General features: G+C 44.8%; 2 protein-coding genes across 3 annotated transcripts in view; one reads left to right on the forward strand and one right to left on the reverse strand.

Annotated features, from left to right (window-relative positions):
* HDAC6 (histone deacetylase 6) overlaps positions 1 to 11,212 on the forward strand; it is a 49,174-nt gene extending 37,962 nt beyond the window's left edge. The window contains exons 21-30 of the mRNA XM_075701853.1: positions 857 to 922; positions 988 to 1,047; positions 1,582 to 1,671; positions 2,643 to 2,746; positions 3,601 to 3,668; positions 4,450 to 4,489; positions 7,825 to 7,885; positions 8,409 to 8,558; positions 9,554 to 9,682; positions 11,102 to 11,212. Of these exons, the coding sequence (XP_075557968.1) occupies positions 857 to 922; positions 988 to 1,047; positions 1,582 to 1,671; positions 2,643 to 2,746; positions 3,601 to 3,668; positions 4,450 to 4,489; positions 7,825 to 7,885; positions 8,409 to 8,558; positions 9,554 to 9,682; positions 11,102 to 11,167 (834 nt within the window). The 3' untranslated portion in view covers positions 11,168 to 11,212. The remainder of the gene's footprint in view (positions 1 to 856; positions 923 to 987; positions 1,048 to 1,581; positions 1,672 to 2,642; positions 2,747 to 3,600; positions 3,669 to 4,449; positions 4,490 to 7,824; positions 7,886 to 8,408; positions 8,559 to 9,553; positions 9,683 to 11,101) is intronic.
* Positions 11,213 to 12,664: 1,452 nt separating this feature from the next.
* LOC142590032 (diphthine methyltransferase) lies at positions 12,665 to 22,971 on the reverse strand. 2 transcript variants are annotated; one of them, XM_075701856.1, is made up of 7 exons: positions 22,694 to 22,971; positions 20,660 to 20,904; positions 18,844 to 18,998; positions 18,171 to 18,240; positions 17,654 to 17,719; positions 15,588 to 15,766; positions 12,665 to 13,641 (listed from the first exon to the last, which is right to left on the reverse strand). In XM_075701856.1, exons 1-7 carry the CDS (start codon positions 22,805 to 22,807, stop codon positions 13,499 to 13,501), a joined length of 972 nt encoding a protein of 323 aa, XP_075557971.1. In that variant the 5' UTR covers positions 22,808 to 22,971; the 3' UTR covers positions 12,665 to 13,498. The 2 variants fall into 2 exon arrangements, with proteins under 2 accessions (XP_075557971.1, XP_075557972.1); XM_075701857.1 differs by lacking the exon at positions 22,694 to 22,971 and adding an exon at positions 21,072 to 21,742.
* Between the last annotated feature and the right edge of the window lie 533 nt (positions 22,972 to 23,504).

A 23,504-nucleotide genomic window follows, 5' to 3' on the forward strand; every position in this document is an offset into this window, starting at 1 on the left:
CCGCACTTCCATGACAAAAGGAGGTACAACCAAACTTGCCTTTATTATGTGTAGGCTTTATGATGGTTGTGGTCAACAACAACAACAAAGGTGTCTTTCGACTCTTCTCTTCTGCACTCATGGGCTCGCAACAAATCGCGAGCGGCAACGATAGTAGTCACGTTTACACTGATATGTTAGAAGTGTACCCTATTCATATGCCGACGCTTGTAAGACAGCTAAGATATTCACCCACCCTTAGCCACGGTTTCCGCAGCATGCCGGCATAGAAACTGCGGCAGCATGCCGCAGTTTCTATGTCACTGGCAGCTAAGCGCGCCCATCTGTTTCTGTCCCCTCAAAGTGGACATGGCTACGTTATTGCCCCAAACTTGCTGATATTAACGATATTATTCATAACTGATACGGAAGAAACTGTTCCAATGCACGTAATGTACTCACGAGAAGAAAAAGAAATCACGTTCGGTGCGTTCGGCTTGCTCCGCCGGCCGCCATTTTTGTTTTGGTGTCTTGCACTACACACAACGGCAGCAGGCTATTTGTTGACCTGTTGTCATCCCGCAGCAAATGCGGGATGAAAAAAAATTTTTTTTCTTTTCGCGGGAAATTTAACCCGCGTAATGATCGCACCCCTGAATTTGTGTCAATTTTTTTGACAAGGAAGGGTGATCATTATGTGAGTGAATGCGGTACATGTATTTGAATAGGGAAATTGAAGTTGGCTAAAGCATCCTCTCAACCCTCCCCCCCCCCCCTAATTTAATTCAAATTTAACAGCCCCAGGTTTGACTAGCAGTCCAGCATGCACTAGGCGCCATTGCACTTCTACACTGACTGAAGCCTCACTAATGTGCAGGAGGGAATGTCAGACGGTGACTACCTGACTGCCTTCTTCCAACTGGTGCTGCCCGTTGCCTATGCGGTGAGTTGCCGGGGGTAGCTCTGCAGTGTGACCCTGCTGCACACACTTCACTGCATCTCTTGCAGTACAATCCCGAGCTAGTCCTGGTGTCCTGTGGCTTCGACAGTTGCGTCGGGGACCCTCTGGTGAGTGGAGCACATTTTGCTCATAGTTGAATGTAAGATTGTCGCACAAATTGACAATTTACCCTTTCCTTGCCAAGCACGAGTCTCACTCAACCAGGCATCCCCTCCAAAATATGTCAATGACGAGTCTAGCTTGTCCAGGGATTTCCTTTTGTCTACTGAGTACCACGGATTTGTGGAAGTTGTTTCATTATTTCGGTGTGAATGGCTGTCCTACTATATGGAACGAGCTTCCCAGAAAACGTGACTTTTTGAGGGTGTAGTTGGCGGCATCGAAGCAAAAGTGATAAAAAAAAAAGATAAATGGTAAACATTAGGCAAGAAAGATAAACAGGAAGTCTTTGAGAGTTGCAGGGTAGGTACACACACAAAAAAGGACGCACTTGGGATTTGCCGAGGATCTGAGGGATCTGCTGTAATCAGTAGTTCGACAGCACATAGGGGGCGCCGAATGTTAATGCTGCACCAAAGTACAGAGGAGCGTTTGGGAGGGGGCATTGTTCGGCTGGTGATCACTACGATGACGGGGTGCAGGGATACTGTCGGGTGACGGCCGAGGCATACGCCCAGCTGACACACCTGCTGCTACCCTTGGCTCGAGGCCGTGTGATCCTCGCGCTCGAGGTGAGTTAAGGAGCAGCCATGATGCTTGTAGGCAACCTTGTTTTCGTGTAACCTTTTCTTTTTCCTTTCTTCTTTTCTTTCTTTACTTTTCTTTCTTTTATGCCAGTTTTGGAACATAACACTATCATGAGCAACAAGACGAAAAGCTGGGCATATTGGTGTGGATCCATGCTCGAAAACAAAACAGCATAATAAACACATGGATGCAGAAAAGAAGTAGAGAACCCAGATGCTGAATGTCATTTTGTGGGACTGAAATAAAAGACAAGCTCGGTAGAAATTCGATTCGTATGAAGCATATGTATTATTAAAGGAGTACCAACACATGTATTAAGTTATGTAGGGCATTTTGATGCCATCCAGTATTTTTTCTAGCGTTTTGTGGGTTTTGATTTTTATGTAATGCAAGAAGAAATGACAAGTCCGAATGATAAGATTTGGGTGGAACACTGAATTATTATCTGAGTTCTGACTACAACAGAGATATTAACTTGCTGTGATAGATAACTAGATATTGTGCAATACTGGTCGCTTTCTGTACATTCATATGAAAGGCAGGAGCACATTGTGCTGTTAATTAATGTAAATTGGGCACACCAACTCTGTGTTTCCTGTTTATATGCAGTCTTTTGCTTGTTGCTGAAAAGGCTGTTAATGACTTTCTTAGTCAGGTAAGAGCTGTTAATGACTTTCTTAGTCAGGTAAGAGAAAGAGGACCTTTAAGGCTTTAATTAGGCACAGCAGAACCTTAACATGAGAAATCCGGGAAAATACATAAATTCATTCAAATTTTTGACTTCAATTCAGCATTTCCTGCCTAGTACATAACAGGCAAATAAGGTGGACTATGAGCACACTAAAAATGAGCTAGCTTTTTCATTAAGAAGTAATCAATCAGGAAATGTGGTTCACTGCCCACAACAAGAAACGTTATGACTTTTGCTTGTCCTAAATGGCTATATCCGGCTCAGGGCGGCTACAACCTGTCCAAGCTTCCTTCTGCTGTCTGCCACTGCGTCAGCGCCCTCCTGGGACAACGTCCGCCTCAGCTGCGATCCTCTGCCCCTTGTCCAAGGCAAGCGGTGTCCTAGGGCTCCGCACTGGAGTTGCACTGGGTTCGCACAGCGTGCACTAGGTGCAGGCAATGCCACTTCGTAACAGAAGCATGCAAGTGTCTGGATTGCAAGCCTTTGCTTAGGCCACTGCACAGATTTATGTAGAGTTGCTCATCATAGACGGCTAGCTTTGTAAACGAGTTTTTTGTACAGTTGACCTCGGTGTAACAAGCACGGACATGAAGAATTAGCGGCTGCAACTGGACATCATCTTTTGTCCTGTCAATTTCTAGTTTTTCTTGCCTAGCCCACGCTGCAAGTGTGTTTTCTGGAAGCCGACTGCCATTTATGTAGAAAACAAAGAGTTCCTCAGGAGTTAACAAAGGCTTTGGTTTAAAGTGCCGTAATTCCATTGGCCATTGACACTTAACGAATTGCTATGATAATTTGACATAATAGTATCGGGAAAGCACTTTCACACAGCTGGGCTGTTTGGTGCACGTAGGCACAATTACGTTACATCCTAAAATATGTGCCTGTGTGAAGATCTTCATTCTGAACACTTTTCACAGTTGTGTAATGCATTAGATCCATGTAATGTGCTTTTGCATGCGTATTGGAGGCAGTTGATGTATTGCACGTGTTTGGCGCAAGTGCTCCGAACAGCCACCTTTTCATGCTGCAGATTTGAAATGTCGAGAGATTGCGTATATAGCTTACGACTACCGTGCGCATCACGAAAGAGTGCTTCGTCTTGATTTGTAACAGGGCTTTCTGGCTTGTTGGCTTGAACAAAGAAAATCAGGTCCGATTGCTGTTGAGACACAATGAGAAAACAAAGATGTGTGTTGAGCTTGTGCCATGTTGTTTCTAGTGCAGTACAGTCCATTAGGCGAACCCTGGCCGCCCACCGGAGCTACTGGCCCTGTCTCCGCTACTCTGGTCAGTTGGTGTGTCCTCTGCTTGCTTGCGAAAATCTAAGAGCATGAGGAAAACCATCTGGGCTGATATAAGACGGATAGATGGGACAAGTGTTTCTGACTCGTTCTATTTATCCTCTGAATTGAATGAATGTTTGATGTTTTATGGCGCAAGGGCCAATTATGGCCAAAGAGCGCCAGTATTTATCCTCTGTCCTGTGTTATTACGGCAAAGCTTTCTCTGTAGAGTTCGTCGGGTTTTGATGCCGCGATTGGTGGTTCGATTGGGTTACTGCAGTGGTCACCTTTTTTTTTTTTTGGTCACCTTTTTCGAGTTAAATGGAGCGCATGGGACAGGACAAATGGAAGGAAACAGGTGAATTGCACACTTTCAACTAAATTTTATTCCAGATGCGACCATATATAAATGTCTTTCTTTTTACACTAATCATTAGTGTTAAGAAGTTATTGATGCTATGAAATTTTGGACAGATTTGTATCACCAGTTTGATCACCAGGCGAGGATTAATTTGCCATTCATTGAAAGCAAAGGTGTAGGCCCAAGCTGGAGCCTAAACACATCTGGTTAGCTTGTTTCACACCTGAAAACAAGAAAAAGGGCAGAAAGAAGTTATTGCTTTTTTGCTGGTTGTTTTCCCGACGAAGAGGGTCTTAAGTAAGGCTTCATCCTCTATTTGCTTAACTGGCACAGCAGGACCACGCTCGCTTGTCTGCACGTATAGTCGTAGGTAGTCACTAACCGTGCTGACAGTCATAGTCTCATAGTTGGTGTTGCATTACAGGTTATGACCTGCCATCAGAGGAGTGGCTGGCATCCAATGGGTGAGCGTGCTACTATCTTTTAAGTCTTCCTTAAGAAAGATGATGTCCAACCAGCATGCAGAAAGTAAAAATAGACAGGACAGATGGCAGAATGTCGTCTTTTTCTACTTTCCATGTTGCCACTTTTCGTGTCCTTGCACTGTGTTCCTTCCGTGTTTCCGTCGTAAAGCGAACAGCTTTCTTTGTCTATTTTTAATCCACTGCTGCAGCCCAGTGGCTATGGTGTTGCACTGCCGAGAGAGCTCATGGTTTCAATGCCGCGGCCGGCATTGTGATGGGGCAGAATGCGAGAATGCTTGCGTACTTAGGTTTTTAGGTGCACGTTAAGAGAACCCTAGGTAGTTGAAATTGATCTGGACTCCTCCACTACAGCATGCTTCACGATCAGATGGTGGTCTAAGTGTGTAAAACCCCAGGATTTAATGCATTTCGCTCGTTCCCCCCCGTTCTCGGGGTTGGTGGCCGCACTTTCTCCACTGATAGGACGAGGGGAGGGCAGCCGCAGAGCTGGATGGACAGAAAGTAGGTCACTGAGGGAGAGGCGCAACTGTCTTCTGACAGTGTCAGTTGTTAGTTAGTTGTAGGTGTTTGTTGCTAGACCTACCAGAGAGGCACTGGCATCAACGGCCAGAGTTTGGTAAATTTTGCGGGTCGGCGACTTGGCAAGAGCTGTTTCAATCAGTGTGACAGAAAAGGAACAGAAGTTGGAAAAGTTGCCCGATGCGTGACGTCAGCGGGAGGCTGCCACGGCATGTTTTGAAAAAAAAATTAAAAATTTTAAAAGTGCAGAATTCTTTTACGCCTACATATTTTCCGCCACTTTTTTTTTTTTCTGTGAAACATGATACCAGGAATGCCTGTTGCATTTTTTACTGGTCTTGCCGAAAAAAACAAATGGCAGAAGTCGTCGCGTATCATTTAGTTGTCAGAATTACAAGAAACGGCGCACACTACACCCGCGTGCGAAAATTTCAGAAAGGTCACGACAAGTCATCTCGTCATCGGCAGTTAAGGGGTTTAAAGACAATTCAGCAGATTCGGAAAGCTATTCCACATATTCTGTGGTTTCTGCATGTTCCCCGCCCCCCCTAAAAGCAACCGGCTTGGCTTCCCTTTTGTAACAACATTCCTCATTGTTGCGCTTACGCAGTTTGTGCAATGAATGTCGAGACCACTGACTAATTATCTCCATATTTAAGCTGGTGCAACCTGCACTGACTCTCCTGTCCTTACTGCCTCGCTCCACTCATTTTTATTGTTGTACATTAGCCTTTGAGACGTGTCACCTTGTTTTTGCACCTATAGCTGTTGTGGGCTCACTGTTCTAGTTGTTTTTATGTCACCGAGGCCGCTTAAGTTAATCATTAAAATCTCGGAGTGCTTTGCCAGAATTTTTTCAAATGAGTAAAGAAAAAAAATTCCAGTGTCCCCACTAGGATTTGTACTCTGTACCCACAGATTGCCAGTCGAAGATTCTACCTGTCAGCCACTCTGCCGATAGTGCAGCAAAAAAAAAAAAAAAAAACTTTACCTGGACATTACTGTGCCGTCTCTTGAGCGTTCATTAAATTGATTGGCTGACAACACACTTGGGCAGTTTACCTATGAACCAACACCGTGGTGAAAGAAAGTAAACGAAGCCAGTGGCAAGAAGCGATGGCCAGGATAGGAAAGCGGAAGAAATAGTTGTGTCTGTCCGCTTATCCTCTACCGGGAGGGCTACCTACACAAACGAAAACAACTCGGCCCTAGACCGCTGACTAGCATTTCCGCTCTCCTTCTCAAAATGAGATCGCTCTTGCGCATCTGTGAACATTTACTCCAATAAAGCACAATATGGTGGTAGGCTAGTAACACATAATACAGTTAAGCTTCGGTATAACAAAGTAGGTAAAATCGCCAATGTGCTTCGTTATCTTGAAATTTCGTTTTATTGAAATTTGACCTTTTATGCAATTGAGTATGGTCACCAATCGATTTTTCTTGCAGAGAAAGGGCAGCAGAATTTTACGAATTATTGGGCAATTGAAAAAAAGAAAATTTGAATAAGAAAACAATTTATTTTGATGAATTTGGGAGTCAGCAACGCGTGATACGGTTTCATGCCACGTTAATGATATCTCTTTACATAGACGGTAGGAAGCATCATCGGCACTGGGACGACGCTATTATGAAAAGTGATGGCAGCAAGTGCCTCTCGCTCCAGTGGGTCACCGAAATTCGAGATTATGCAACCCTCAATACTAAACGCACGGGAAGACAGCTTACATGATGCCACGCTGTCTCGGCATGCCCGCTCTTTGCACATGCGGCAGATTACCTCTATAGTAGGGTGCGCAGCTGCGTGTGCGCTCAGCCACGCTTACTGCCATGTGCAGCCACAGCCAAGACGCGTGCCAACTTACCCCCGCCCCTCGCGCGCGCGCTTGATCGCATTACTGCAAGATCAGTGCCCTCCCCCTCTTTCCCTTTGCTCGCACAGGGAGGCAGCACTCGTGCGTGAAGCCACCTTCTTTCTCTCACCTTCGCATGCTTTTTTCACTCGCACTTAAAGCACCAAGTGCGTGGGGCGTGATAGGGCCTTATCGCACTTGGACAGTATATGGAACATGATGCAGCTTCACTTCAAAGGTTGCTCTTGTCGCGCAGTGCACCACTCGAGAGGTGCGCTTGTGATTCAATCATTTGACCATCTGCATCCGCGGAAGTTTCTATTTATTCTCTCATCATTCCTTTGCTGGAGGAGCGAAATTTCGATATATTGAAATTGCATACAAACACACTTGGTTGTGTTGAGGTTCTGATTACATGGTGTTCTATGGATAGGAGGTTATGAAAAGTTAAATACTTCGTTATATGGAGAAGTTCGTTACATTGAAATTCGTTATATCAATGCTTAACTGTATACTGCGAGCTATCATGTTACTGCTTCACATTTTGAGTGAAACTTTTTTTAAAGTCTTCTCTCTTTCCATCTCCCTATGTTTTTGTCCGTTCCCTACTGAAAAAGCTTGGAAGGCATTGCGATCGTTCTCGTAGCAGTTTTCAGCTTGCTCCTTTCTTTTTTTTCCTTTCCGTTCATTGTTTGTATGTTTTCAAACAAAAAAAAACAATTTCGTTGTTCCATCCTGTGACACCAGCAACACAATGGCACACTATTCTTGGAAGCCAGCAATGCTGACCTTACAGCGCTTGTCCTGTGTACGTCTGTTCATGTTTTCATCATTTTCCGGCACTGATTACAAATGTGCATTTACTCCTACTATCCCAACGTTCTACATTACCGCAGCTTCAGTAAAGCTTCCTTTGTGTGCGTGTGTTTGCATACTCTCCAGTCTTGTACCTGACGGCGAGCCAACGTTGAACCTGGAAGGCCTGAGCCTTGAGGACAACGAGGTGAGACTGCATGGTCGTGATAGCGCTGTTGGTGAACTTTCATACCAACAAAAAGTTCAAACTGACTCAAGCTTTTAATGGTATGCATTATGGTATGCATTAATTATGCATTATTAATGGAATGTCTACAAGAAAATCTAGGTACATGCTAATATTTCGTCTAGCAATCCACATTTTTACTCTACTAATCCATTGATCTGGATTCAGAAGAAATAAGTCAAATAAAAGTACAGGAAACGCTAAGGACAAAGTCTAGATATTATACTCATTTAGTGATTGAGATGATTTGCTAGTCTAGTCACCTGCGCACATGGCTAACCAAATTTTTTATTCACTTCGTTTTATCGGATAACTTGTGGTGTCGGCTTACTGTCTGGCTTCATTATAGCAGTGCGATACTCTTTTGGAATAAAACATGGCCAACCAAACTCTACATACGTCAAATTTGGTGTTTTGTTATAGTACTGCCTGCGTTCCCTGTTTCGAGATTTCACAGCACTACACCTATCAATGTGGTACACAGGAGGCGCCATTCTGCATCCAACCAGAGACCTGGTGCCCACACCTGGAAGGCCTGCCCCCTCTGCCACCGGCGGGCCTATGCGACCCCCGCAGCCCTTGCATGACGTGCGGGGTGCGTCGTGAAGTCTGGACCTGCCTCCACTGCTTCAAGGTGAGTTTGATCGATGCCTTTGGCCCACAGAGTGCACATTTCATCCTTTTTTGAAGTTTGGGAGGTTTCAACGGAAGCCCGTGTTATAAGGACGAAATGGGGCACTACCAATACCTGTACCACCCAGGCATAAAAAAAAAAAGCACACCACTGGCCTTGGCATCAAAGTCACCGGAAGCGCTGCTAACAGTTTTGTTCTTTCACTCTCGGACGACGAGCTGAGTGCATCAAGAAACTTGGTGTCTTCTTTTTCACCTCCAAAGCCACACTGCACTTGGCCCACATTCTCGATGTGTTACAAAAAAGGTGCTGTAATTCATTATTTGTGGCATTCTTGAGAAATGTAGGCTTTGTGCCTTAATTATGGAGTCGACAGCTACCTATAAAAGCACAAAAAGAAAAAATAAAGAAAACTTTAAGGGTACAATAATTTCATGTCAATACTCATTCTTTTGGAATGGTGAAAAGTTATCTGGAACCCTCCGCAAGGGGGTCCCTTTAGCCTAAGTGCAGTTCAAGACATTTCGCTTAAGATATACAGACACAAGAAAAATGATGGGATGTAAGCTGCGGTCTTTCTTGTGTTTGTCTGTTTCTTACGATATATATTTTTTCTTTCTTGGAGCTATGAACCGACTGGCCAAACAAGGCACTGCTGAATTCAGATGTAGCTTTGGGACGTGAATACCGTAAGCTAATAACAACACGACAGAGAGGTCACAGGAACTGCAAAAGACCTGCAATGAGGGGCTATTTGGTATTGCATCTTGTAGTGGGAAAACAGCGTAAGAAACAAGGACTGACTGAGGCGGGCGCACCACACGAGCGTTGTGTTGGAGATGAAGTGATCAGCAGTGCGCAAACAAGGGAAGCCAAGGGAAACAAGGACAGGAACATGTCGTCTTCACCGTTAATAAAGCAAAAAAAAAAAAAAGCAATGACATGAGAAAGTGCTAGAACAGAGGTGCGAATGTGCGTCATCACCTTTCGTGCAGGTGTTCTGTAGCCGCTACGTGAATGGCCACATGGTGACTCACCACGACGAAACGCAGCACCCTCTGGTGCTGAGCTACTCAGACCTGTCTGTCTGGTGCTACGGCTGCAACTTCTACATCACGAATCCGGTACGTGTTCCCGCACATGACCGACGCCGTGATGGCCGAGGTGTGAAGTCACCTGCTTCAGTCGATCACCGGATTTTTTCTCGCTTACCCGATTTTCTTGTGCTGCTCACACCGTAAATTCGAGAAGGTTGAGAACCAAAGTGGAGGATCGAGTTGTTTGCAGATGTAGCCTTCGGGTCTGATTTCACGGCAGTAAGGAGTGCATTGCCACGATACTGGACCTGAAAGCAAGCTTTGCAAATAGCTCACATTAATGAAGGTGCTGATGGCAGGCCACGCAAAACATGATTGTCTCTTGGGCTCACCTCTGTGCTAACAATGTTACCAGGTTACTCGTACAAAGATTTTAAGATGGTTATATGCAGTTATTTGTGCAACTGAAACATGCAATGTTTTTATTCTTTTCTCGATAGTAGTTTGAAGTGCAATTGGGTTGTATACACAGAAATACGGTGAATATTTGCTGTTGCACCATGACTCCACTGTACATGTGTGCAGAGCTGTCAACAGTGTGCTGCCTACGTTGTTTCGGAGTGTGTAGCCTGAAACCAGCAGTATGGGTGCCAGGTCTTGCTAGTGAAATGTATCAAAGGACAGATTGGGAATTTTAAATTGCTTGTGGTAGGCGAGTCCCACATCTCCCAGTTAGTTTTCTGCCATTGCTGCTAATAATCATTCAAGTGCAGACTATGCAGCCATATCTAAACTGACTTGGGAAATGTTAAGACTGCATCGTCTTTTTTGGTGCACTCAGCTCCTATGATTCGACCCTTGCGGGGCCCACCAGATTTGGTTGAATTATACGAAAGGTTGAATTAACAAATGGTGGCAAAACTAACCAATCCAAATCTTTTTCATTGCTTGGAGTGGTCTGTTCAAAGCGGTATTGCAATAACTACACATCTCATCAGTCAGTGGCTCGCAGACTTCAACATAATCGTTGACACTGCCAAAATGCTCAAAAGACACGTCACCCAGCGCACAGTGCAAGTCGTCATCGGAGTTGCAGGACAGGTTGCTGCCGTCACTGTCGTCACCTAGGGAAGCAGTAGTACTGTCTGCTATATATCTTGTTTCCAAGCTTTTTTTGTGACTGCCACACGAATGAATAAGGTGCTGGTTTGGGTTGAAGCGCCATGTTTTCGCATTCGAAATAAAAGAGTCTTCCCTCCATACCAATCTATGGTTTCCCGTCGGGGCTTTCTAGTGCATTCAATTTAAGCGAAAAGCTGAAATAACCGAGGTTTAATTAATGGGAGTCAACTGTACTAATGTTTGAACTGTTCCGAAGGTCAGTTGTGATGTTTCAGGATAGGCGAAATTTTTCCGTTTTTCCCGTGGGGTCACTTCATGGTGTGTTTGCATTACACATGTGGGAAATGAGGCACCTGACTGTTCGCACTGTCCTATCGTTTGCAGGTCCTACAGGCCGCCAAAGAAGATGCCTACCTGAAGAAGTTCGGCACTGTTGAATTTGTTGTGTGATTGCAGAGATTGTTGTGTGCAGTAAATATTTCTACTACTAAGCAAGACCTTGTCCTCCAATTGTCCGCGAAAGGAGAACCTCTTAAATATTTCAGTGTAAAGCACCGGCGTGTCATGTGCCCCTGCCTTTTGCAAATGTACTTTCTTTGAGGGGCATATTTAGAAAGTCAACTACTGTATTTACTCAGTTGTAATGCACACCAGACGAATCACAATGAATACCCGCCATGTGGTATAGTGGCTTTGGCATTGCTTTGCTAAGCCCGAGAGCACAAGATCAAATTCTGGCCCTGGTGAGCCACATTTTTATTGGGGGGGGGAGGAGGGGGGCAAAATGCAGAAACGCACGTTTACGATGCATCGAGTGCACATTTTTAAGAATCCCGGGCTGTCAAAATGAATTCAGAGTCCTCCACTACAACATGCCTCATAATCATCATATTGTTGTATTAGCATGTAAAAGCCCGGAATTTAATTTTTCAATTTATGGGGATGAAAAATTAAATGCCCTCGACTTTGATGTGCAACCCGATTTTCATACTTGAAAAAAATTACAAATGCAATGGCCTTCATTGTTCACTCACCAATTCCTTAATGTGGGAATGCTTTGTTCTAACTTGGATGAAGAAATTTTATTGCATCCGATCTACAGTGGACTGGGCATCACACACCTGTCACTGTCGGAGGATTCTTCTTGTCACCATCAATGACCCAGAGCATCTCATCTTTGGTGCTGTCTATAGCGTTTGACTATGGAATGTGTTTACAGCCAAGGGATGAGGGCAGCAGGAAATTAGGTGGGGCGATGAAATCGGCATGCACTAGTTGAAATCGGCCAGCACAGGACAGGAGGGTAATTGGAGATTGCTGGGAGAGGCCTTCGTCCTGCAGTGGACGTAAACATAGGCTGATGATGTTGATGATATTTGAGATACCGCACTTCTTAAATGCCTTGCAGACCATAGAAGCCTGACGGAACTTATGGAGCAGTCACAAAGCTTCCACAGCTGCAGTGATGTCAATTGTATTACAGAAATTTCTAATGCCAACGACGACAGCTTGTCGACATTGTAGTTTTGGTTTCATACTCAGATCTAACACTCTTGCCTTTATTCTTACTCCCCTCTCCGAAGAAAGTGCATGACAATTGAGTAACTATGGCTATGGTTGCTTACTCTAGAGCGCAGGAAGTTGGGGCAAGGGAGTGGGAAAGGGGGGTGAGTGGAGGCAACTGCTGACGACCAACTCTGTTGGTGGCTGAAGCCGCCAGTCTGTACGTACCCAAATTCTGTTGTCCTACCATGTCGCAATATACAATAAGAAAGGTACAATAGTTGCCTGGCTAACACAGCTACCAACACAAATGCATAGATGTGCTGGAAATGGTTTGGACCTGCAACAGAAGTACTAGAACCATGACAAAAAGCGAAAACTCTTTTGTGTTTATGACAATGCAACAGAAGACAAAAGAGAAGAATGTGCAGCCAAGCCGTCAGGCATTATAAAAAGGAAATCCGGTTTATTCGTTGTTCTTCAACAACCTTTATACACTCAAAAAGCCGAAACTGGTCCCGCTAAATTCGGGATGGTTGGCAACCCTAACTGTGTGGCTCTGTTGTAGTTGTGGCTTACCAGCTTTACACCAAAGGTGGAAACAAACACCACAGCAGCAGCAGCATTGGTTTTACAAACTTGGCATTTTGTGTGCCTTATGTTTTTCATTTCGCTGCGAGGTTTGTGCCGCCATTTACTTTGTGGCGTGGCCTGTTGGCAGTAGAGTGCCTGCTTGGCCCCTGTTATTGTGATCCACAGGTAATAAATAAGGCATGCATTTAACAATAATGGAGGTACAAGGGACTTTTTTTTTTAATCTATGCAAGATGTTTCTGTTTCTGATAACTAATTTTTTTAGGCACATTTTACTGAGAAAGTGGCAGTGACTCTTGAGAGTGCTGGGGTGGTATTCTCAAGCGATCACTTTCAGAGATACAATCACCTTTGCGAGATATTGCATGACTTGGCACTGGACGTGTCGGCTATCTTCATGTCGCTAACTCGCTATCTTTGTCTGGTGCCAGGAACGCCGTAGGCTGTGTATGCATTCGGTGCGGAGTCGTGTGAAATCTTGCGAAAGTGATCGTATCCCCAAAAGTGATGGCTCGAGAATATCGCCTCTGGCATTGACTGCCACGTCAACAGAGGCGTAAAAAAATAAAAATAATAGAGAAGAAGCCAGAAAAATGCAAGAACACAACAATGTTCTGCTCGGGCAGCTTGTGGTTAATTGGTTGCTCCTAATCTGGTAATGCTGCATAATTTGTGGCACAGCCGTCACTCCCGGAGGGTGTCGTGCCGCCACAGCGCTAGGTGCTTGTCGTAGAAGGAACATGACGCCAGAGTGTCCTCGCTTGCCCAGTCGATGCCATACACCATGGACTGGTGGCCACCATAGGCACATACGATCTTCAGGGCATCTGCGTGGCCATAATCGTTCGGGACTGAAACTCTGCAAGTGGACTTGAAAACCAGCTTAAGAGCAAACATTAACTGGCGCATCACTGATGCTACCTTTAAGATTTATGGTACATAAACGAATCAATCAATGTTTAGAAACGCAATGTCGGAGCATCAGCTGTTGTCTAAATGTCATATTTTACCATTGAAGGGACAAATGCACAGTAAGGAACAAAGCAAAGACACAAGCAGTTATCATTTATGCCTCTGTCATTATGTTCTTTATTGTGTATTCACCTTTCCTGCAGGAATTACGTCCTTTGTCAAATACCTGCTAAGCCAATGACAAGATATTTTTGAAGATTATCTGTCATGTCGCAGGTGACACTCTAATGTATTGCCTTGAAAATGGACATTGGAGATGTGCCTTTAATACGCCCGTTATTGCACACTGAGTCATCACAGTGTCTCTGACATTACGTAATGATTACCTCTTGGCAGATGCTGCCTCAATGGCAAGTACAGGCACCATTTACTCTGTGTCTGTATCCTTAAAAGGAGATGCAAACTTACAGAACAGGTTGTTTGCCATTTTTCGAGCGAAGCTGAGACCTGCTGCTTTCATTGCATTTTGTGAGAGAACAGTGACAATGAAGTGTGATGCTAACTACAAGGTGGCTATCTTGCTATTTGGTGGTACATATTGATAGTAAATGGTATGAAAAGAAAAAGAAACATGGGGACAAAAAGCAACCGGACTGGACAAATGCTAACTTCCAACTGACGAAATTTGCCTAATGCAAATGCATACACATGCGCGAGACGATCTACATGAAACCTATTTGCAACGAGAAAGAAAAAACAAGAAAAGGAGCCAACAAAAAGCGAAAGAGTGAAAGCTTAGAAATCGCAGATGCCAGCTATGCAAGGTGCAGGCATGCACAGCGGGTGTGTGATTGTCTAAACTGCTGCTTGGTTTTTGTTGGCTCTATTTTTATTCTTTTTCATTTTCTTTCTTGTTGCAAGTTGGTTTCTTGTAAATATTTCCGCGCATGTGTATATATTTGCATTACTGTCAATAAATTTCGTCAGCTGGAAGTCGGTGCTTGTCCTGTCTGGTTGCTTTTCGATACCATGTTTTTTTTTTCGTACTATTTACTATCGGCTAACTACACCCAGCGCCCAGCTGTGGCCTGAACTGGGCTAGCTGAACATAGGCACTACTCTAGGCAAGTGTAAGAGAGTTTTAAAACTGCACCTATGACTCACCTGGATCACACAGCTTTAACCAAACAACTAATTTATCAACTAGTGATAGGACAGTTAATCAGTCATCATCAGCCTATTACCCTGTGTGTTAGATGAAAGCCTTGTAGCGAAAACACTGGCATCAGACAGACACCTAGGCATCTGACTGAATCTTCATCTTGCAGCTATTGAGTGAGCCAGCACCTATGGCCACTGTTCATGCTTGGCACACCTTCCCTTTTGTTATTTGCGACAAGCCTCTCCCGGCGACATCCAAAATGATCTTGGTCTTTGCATCAACCAACTCCATCCTATGGCTGCTAATTTCCTAATCTCATCGCATCATCTTATTCTCAGCAGTTTTTAAAACTAGCACTGTCACATGCACCTTCCCTTTCCCTGGCGCCCATTCTGTTTTACTCTAATAGACCGCTGGTCACCAATTTGTCCTACGTGTTACACGGCTTGCCCAAATACCTGCCCATATATATATATATATACACACACACATACTGTCCTCGGCCTCCTCTCAGGTTTCCTTTGTTGTCCTCCAAGTTTTGGACTTGCAGGTTTAGCAGCAATTACATATCTCTTCAATGATATCTGTAAGCTGCTGGTCACAGCTTGGTAGCGCCTGCCATATGATCCACTCAGTTCACTTGCTCAATGGCCCAGTCCTAATCACAACATATAGTTCGAACTGTGGTGGGAGTCCTACCTGCAGAGCTGTAGGCAAGCACGCACGCCCCTCCATGCATTGCAGCAACAGCCAACAACTGCTGCTGATGTGAGAGGCCCGTTCTCCAGCGAAGCCGCCAGACACCGCCCCCTGCTTGGCCCTCGGCCAAAGGCTTCGAGAAGCTTCGTGTGTCCCACAGCAGCACTTGCTCGTCATAGCTGCACATGACGTGGCCACCCATTCGGTTATGCCAATGCTCAATATTGTCGTGGTGGCATTTTCATTACGTGAATAACTCCTAATGTGCGCGGCCGACACTGTGTAATAAAACAAAGGAGAATCACTGCAGTGGTAAAGAGAAAAATAGGTTGGACTGTATCAGTACATTAAGCTTCTACAATGCCAAGAAATGTCACTTTTACCATGATGGAAAGCTTTATAAAGCCAGAAAAGATGCAGACACGAAAGACTGGTGGAAACAACCCCTTGCAGTTTCTGCTATGAAATCATGGATTTTGATGGTGTCTGTTCAAGCCTAGCTAGTCCTTAAGTGAAGATGAACTACATTGTGCAGTCAAACCACAATATAAATAACATGGATATAACGAATTACTGGGTATAACGAAGTAAAAAATTGCCTGGTTATTAGTGCAACAGGTATATGCTTATAACGAATATCAGATATAACGAACCAAATTTTGTGTCGGATGCAACCTCGTTATAAGGAGGTTCGACTGTATTGCAAAGGAATTGAAGTCTGAACATGATAAGTTTTGACAATGTTAACTGCCTCGCAATGGCCCAAATTCAAGAAAATACTTTGAAATCCGTCGCGTCACACTGACATGCTGGTGCTGAAGTTCCGGCTTGAAATTCAAGAAATGGGAGCCTGGCCTTCATTTACTCTTCTCATAATCAACCTCTTGCCTGTGCAAGAAAATAATTTGTAGGTCTAAATTGATTTAGTGTCCCTCTAACATGTCTACTGCAGCAGCACTTCAAGTCTCAATTCCTGCGTGCCACGACCCGCCGGTGGGTCACTTGTCATGTTCCTCAGGTGTGTCGTGACCCACCGGTGATTCACAAAGGAGCTGTGCTCCTTTGAAACTTTCTCAAGCTGGAGAGAGATGGAGCCATGATGCATCGGATCAAAAGCAACAAGAATTTTTCCTCTCCCATTGATTTCCAGCAAGAATGTTGCTTGCGCACTGCAGGAAAGCATGGTACAGCTACACTGCGGGAATAACTGCCGTGGCCCACACTGCAGCAAAGGGTTGAAGGAGTATGGACATAACATTTCTGACTTTGTCATTTTAAGTGAAGGAGTCAAAGCCTCTAAACCTTATTGTAAAGCGTCTGAGCAGCCTAAATAATTGACTATAATAATTGTCTCTAGAACAAGTTCCGGATTCAGTATCCAGGAGGTGAATGCATCATGGCATCATGACACACTGGTTTGCTTCACTCCTGTGATTGCTTAGGCTGCCACACACAAGCGCAGCTAGAAGAAATGCATGCAACACCCTTGGTTATGTTTGAAGGAGCAATGCTGTCGTACCTAGCCTTATCGCAACGAGAAGCCGACAAATTTCTGCCATTTGTCATGATGTCATAATGCCGATGGTGCCAAGTCCAGCATTCGGAGGCCAGCTCTAGCATTGAATCAAAACATCTCAAAGGTGTTTCTGAACCGTTATACCTGCATGAAGTGCACGGTAGAGTTTCGAAAATTTTGAAGATCAGCGCTTCATTAAGGCCTCTTATTGTGGGGATGCCAGAACCATTTAGCCTGAATGCTGGCAGGCATGCGCGCAATGCTCATGCGAGCGGTAGGACGTAGAATGTTTCCTCGGCTGAGGGGAAGCATTCCACACTAGCACAGCGTGAGGGCGAGCTCACGTGACTTCTTCATCGTTTTGCAACCAAACTGCTCGTGTCCTCGCAAGGCGTGCTTATCAAAAATATTAAATGTGCACTTCCCTATAGTGCCTCAGTGCGTGAAATCTGAGGGGAGCATAAAGAGACACTCCGCTAAAACTTTTCCCCGACTTGCACCTGTGCGAGGGCTTCACGGACATGCTTCGGATTTGGTGGGAGAAGCTTACCTGCCCGATGCCAGCACGTGACCCTGGTTGGGATGTGGCGCGATGGCTGTCACTCCCATGGTGTGCCTGCAACCAGGTTGAGCCTCACTGTGACCGTATTTCGCATGTTTAGGCTCTCCCTGCACGTCTTAAGTGGAGAGAGGAGGTTTGCGGTTGCCACAGAAATTTGTACAAAATTTACTAGAGGGAACTAGTAAATTTACTTATATCTAGAGCAAACAAAGCCGTCGACGTGTTATGCGGCACAACAGCGTCATGTGTGCAGCAAAACCTGTTTTGTTTTGTTGTTCATTAGATTTGTTATCATTTAGCTAAGCAATCGACGATCAGCACCAATGTATAAAAACATATGACGATATGATTACAGAAGTCTAGGTAACATATGAGTCGGTCACAAGCTATCGATTAAATTAATTGTGCATTCGTGAACAGCCACAGACTAGCGACAGATGACAGACTGGCTGCTTGACCCAATAAAGTAACCTGCACACTACTGCGCAAGGCTTGTTTCGGCTACCTGCGCAACGTGCGGACAGCCTGTGCAGGGCTTCGCTCGTCCCAGCAGCAGAATCGGCAGTCATCACCTCCTGCATCGCAACAAAACCAAAAAAAGGGCCCACTGTTACAAGAAGGATAACTTCGGAGCTTCCTCTCCTATCTAAGTACATGTGAACAGAGAAACCATTTTTCTCTGAAACCGCTGCACCACTTTTGATGAGGTTTACTGCATTTGAAAGAAAAAGTTAAAATCTAGTGACTGCAGCTAGTAAATCTTTTTATTTGGGCCATCAATTGTAGCACAAACATTTTTGAAGAATTGCTTAAGGACTCAAGCACCAATTTTTCATCTCTGTAGCTCGGTGATAAATAATATTACAATTCTGTAAACTGCAGCTAATAAGCCATTTAAAGCGGACAAAATTTTGATGTAGTATACACCGCTCCAAAATATAGCTGTAATCTGCGAGTAGTGAGCACAACTTTTGCATAAAACACTTATAAATAATTTAACTTTTTCACATAAGTTGTAAACTCTCATCAAATTTGTTCACTTCAGATGCTATATAAGAAGCAATTTACAGGACTGTGCTATCTGTTCTGTGCAGAGCTATGAATTTGTAAACTTTTTTCTTGGGCCAAGTAATTGCAGAGTTTGCCGAGGTCCCTAGACGCCTGTGCAACATGTGTACCGGTGTAGAAGACGTGCGGCTGTGCGGCATCCCAGGCAACGCTCCAAGCTTCAAAGTTGTGGCACTGGATCTCCGCCACAGACTCCAAGGAAGCTGAGCCACAGCTCAGTATCGAGACAGACCCGTTGGAGCAGCTTGCAGCCAATTTGTCTCCCCTGCGTTGGACGACGCCAACTTAGAAAGGCTGTTGCCATCACTGCAACTAACACAAAGTGTATGCTCTCTGTGGTTTGGCTGCCAGCTGAATAATGCAGGGTACGGAGTTGTTAAGGTGTTCTGCCACTGCAAGGCAGGCAGATTGGAACGCACAAACACAAAGACGGCATTCTTTGTTCTGTACAATTACAATCGCCAGCATCAGTTAACAGACTTTGGTATTGCAAAATCTGACAGTTGATACTTTATTTGTCAACTGCTAAAAGTGTGCATTGTTTCTAAACTTTCCCTCCTTCTTTTAGATACAATACAAAATATGAATTAGGTGACATTGTTTGAATCCTTTCAGATTGTGCAACCTATTGCTTTCTGTTTTAAACGAAATAAGCTTGCTCATTGGAGGTCCAGTCGCACAAGCCAACATTTGGCTTGCCGTGAGATAAACGTTATTATTCTTTTTCGGACACACATAATGATCACAGAAGTAAAGAGCTGGCTGGCTCCTTGAAAGTATTCCTGAAAGTATCTATCAAAACTGCAGCTTGTGGCCACTGTGGCATGTTTCTAAGCACATTTGTCTATGGTTGTTCAACCTGTTCCTTCAGAATAGTAGGGCTAGCCAAGATTTCCAGAGGACTACTTGCCTCCAGTGTTTTTCCAATTGCACCAATTCTGAAACTTCTACTTCGAACTCCGAGCACCCTCCGGGCATCAATCTGCAGGGATAACTGGTGTTCTGAGCCTATACAGTAACAGCAAACTGACTTGACGTGCCACCAGTTGGTGATAAAACAAAACTCTACTTCTATGTGCCATTGCTAATTACCGGCTAAAATGCACTTGAAATGGCAGATCTGGCTGAAAAATAAAAGCAGCTGATTGGAAATGCCATTTACATTGTTGTTCTTGCTATGTGTTCACAGACCTGCTTCATTTTCTTCTTTGTATGGTGCCCGAGAAAGTGGTGCTTTATAAGGTCCATATTCCAATTTGCCTGCTCTTCATGAAGTCGCATACCACTTGTCTCATCCAATGCAGAAGCTATGCATTTCGCTATTTTTTCCAGTGCAACATGGCGTTGTATGCAAGGTGCCATTCGTTTGGCCTGGGGCTGTGTTATGAAACGATCGCTTTCAGCAACACTATCGCCTTGGCTACGATTGCACCATCGGCGTGCGCTGATTGGCTGTTTTAGCAACATCAGAGGAGCTGATTGGCTGATTGAGCACTACGTCATCCAATTTTGCCCAACCAGCCAATCACCGTGCACCTGATGACGATACCACCACCGAGGCGATATTGCAAGAGCATCATTTCAGAATACGTCCCCTGGTGCAGTCATAGTGCAAAATGAGTTTGTGCCACTCCTCGTGGGAAAGGTTGAGTGCAGGGTTTACGCCAAGTGACAGGCCAACTCAGTGCAAATGCTGAACTGGCACCAAACTGCAGTGAAATAGTTCACAAAGTGCCGGGCAAGTCGAATGGTCCTGTGGGTATTTTCATTGTCCATAGATGAGGCTACAATGAGCATAACCCCACTCTTTTTCGCTAGTCACTCAGCCTGGATTATGAAATGTGAAGTCCATGGGGACTTCTGAAACTGGTGACTGAAGGGCTCTCTCTGGTTGCCTCGTGAGTGGTTGAGCGGGAAAGAACTGACCCCGGTGCCCAAGCCACAGCCAATGCCAGGCAGTTTGCAGCCTGACAAGAAGCCTCTGGCTCCAGCTGTTCCTTCCGCAGCTGGCATAGCCGCACTGAGCCATCAGAGAAGGCGCCTGCCAGAATGCTGTCCTTCCACTTGACATCGAGCGCTCCCGGCAGAGAGCCAGAATGGCACAACAGCTGCACGTCTGCTCCCCCATGCCACTGAAAGGTAGTCAAGGCACCGTGGCGCTTGCCTGCCTCCTGTAAAACGAACAACGCAAGCTATTTGTAGCTGGAACCAGTGGGATGGAATATCTATCTCTGCAAAAGGTATATCGACCACAAAAATAGACACGAGGACAGACTTGTGACGTCATGTTGACTAGCATTCCAACGTTTGCCAAGACACACAATATAGCAGAACTTACGATAGTGGAAAGACATTTCGGCAGTGCCTGTGCTTGTCGTGCCCATAATTCCGCTTCTAACATGGCGGCCCTGATCAGGCTTTCTGCCAATAAATTTTTTGGAATGTGCAACTAACTAGCTCTGACACAGATAGGCAGACCCTTGCCTAAAATGTTGCCACTCGCGTCATGCCCTTTGCTCAACCGTCGAAGGCGAATTAGCGTACGACGAAGAAAATGAGCATGCAAACCACTTCCGTTATCTACGTCACACCATGTATTCTCTGAAAACTGCTCGGCTAAAGTGGCAACTAGTACTGGACAGAGTGGAGTGCAGAGGGGCACGTGATTATCTAGAATGTCTCATTACTCAAAACCATTAATGGGACATTGTAGGTGTGCAATTAAAAATAGGAACATTTTCCTCTACTTCTTTTTCCCTTGGCGACTTCAATGTTTGTACTAAACGTTCATTTCATTCTCTTCTGTTGCACATCTTTTATGTGCTCCCTTATGAGGCATTAACCAATCCGCAACGCAGGGCATCTGTAAATTGGGCCTTGCTGGCACAATTTTTGATGTGAATCCGATTCATAGGAAACAGTCAAAGCCTGCCGTGAAAACATAATGGAAGTGTGTAGTTTGGAATACGCAGGAAAAAAAAAAACATCAAAATTGGGATTGTAGCACCAGAAATTGTAGAACACAGACACAGCAAGAAACGAACAGACGTAGACGTAGATGCAGCTACGTCCACATCTGTTCATTCCTTTCGGTGTCTGTGTTCTACAATTTCTGCTGCTACAATCCTCAAAGCATGAACCAACTAGCTCAGTTCAACACCCCTTTTATCAAAATGAAATAGCCATAAATATTCAGATTTAACGACTCGAAACTGCACTGCGAGTTATAAAGGTGGAAGGCTTCGGATTAAGATTGAGCTTCAGGGTGCACTTAAATCTAGGTACGCAAGCGTTTTCGCATTTCGCCTCCATAGAAATCGAACCCGCGATCTAAATCTCGAGCTCAGCAGCAGCCACTGAGCCATGGACCGCGGCATATTCTTGCTGCATACGTACATGCCGTGAGCCAATCAAAGAAAGGCTACTGCAGTGTGAAAATTACTCGTGATTTGCCCGCGCCATCCAATCGCATGGCGTCCTTGTTCGGTCGGGCGGCCAATCACAAACCACTTCTGCGCGCGACATTTTAAATTTGACTCCCGGTAAGGTGACGGACGGACGGAAAAAACTTTAATGGAAAAAGGACCTGCGAGGTTGCCAGCCCGGGCTCAGGCCACCCGGGCATTGTGTGCGGTGAGGCATAGCCTTTCCACCGCTGCCCGGGCCCACTGGATAGCCCATAATTGGTCGTGTAGTTCTGAGCTAGTCAGAGCGCTTAGCCATCGCTCCTCGAGAAGGTCCAGTTCTATCTTGTCCTCTACGTATACTGAACTGATCTGTGTGCACTTCCACAAGATGTGTGCCATGTCTGCGTGTTCATGTTTGCAGAGCTTGCAGCTTGCGTCTGGATATTGTGTTGAATTTATTCTGTTTAAGTGTACTGGGTGTTCTGTGATTTACGGTGATATCCGTCAAAAACACCTACCAGAAAAAGTGCACTGTGAGGCGTGTGTGACTTACTTCATCCAACTTGTACATCCCAACGACGAACAATTCGGGTCTAACTGGGCAGAACTCGACGCAGTCAGCCGGCAGACCGAGGTCCGTGGACCACAGCTTAGCCGGTTTCACCATGACCGCAGAGACGGCAGTTTTAGATGTTTACGATGATTGCGAAAATCGGAAGCGTCCACGGTAAACAACTTCAAACGACCACATGAAGGCGCAGGTGGAAACCAAACAAGGGGAAAAAACCACGTGCACCATGTGTTTCCATGTGGTTCGTGCAGCTGTCTTGGTTATACGTGATACGAAAGCTGTCTACTGATTCGTCAAATTAAAAAGACCTACCGCACAATAAAATGTTGCGTTTTTTACTGCTTGTTGCGTCATCTGTGAGTAAAGGAGTAAACTAAAATATCGAAGCTTCACATTACTTTAACATTTTATATATATACATTCTTATGAATAGGTGACGCTTATGTCTATAAACTCTAAAAGTAATACACAGGGAACTGGCTCTGTTAAAAGTAAAATTTAGCTACTAGTGCGATTTAAAGACTACATTGCCATCGTCTGCTCGCTCCGCATAGTTTTCCATGCTATTAAGAAACTCTATGGCATCGAGGACCGATGTAATGGAGAATCTATGAACTCTGCATGTACAGAGGCTAGAAGGTTCTACATGCGTTGAACAGACTAGCGCAATTGAGTTGTTGGGTGTCTGAAAGCGCAAACACAAACTAATGCCCGCACATTTTTCCTTTGCCCGTGTAAAACGGCACTTTTAAGAATATTGCCAAACGACTGTGAGTCATCAGGTCTACTTGTA

The sequence above is a fragment of the Dermacentor variabilis genome, chromosome 8 (genome assembly GCF_050947875.1).
Source record: "Dermacentor variabilis isolate Ectoservices chromosome 8, ASM5094787v1, whole genome shotgun sequence".
Taxonomy (NCBI): domain Eukaryota; kingdom Metazoa; phylum Arthropoda; class Arachnida; order Ixodida; family Ixodidae; genus Dermacentor; species Dermacentor variabilis.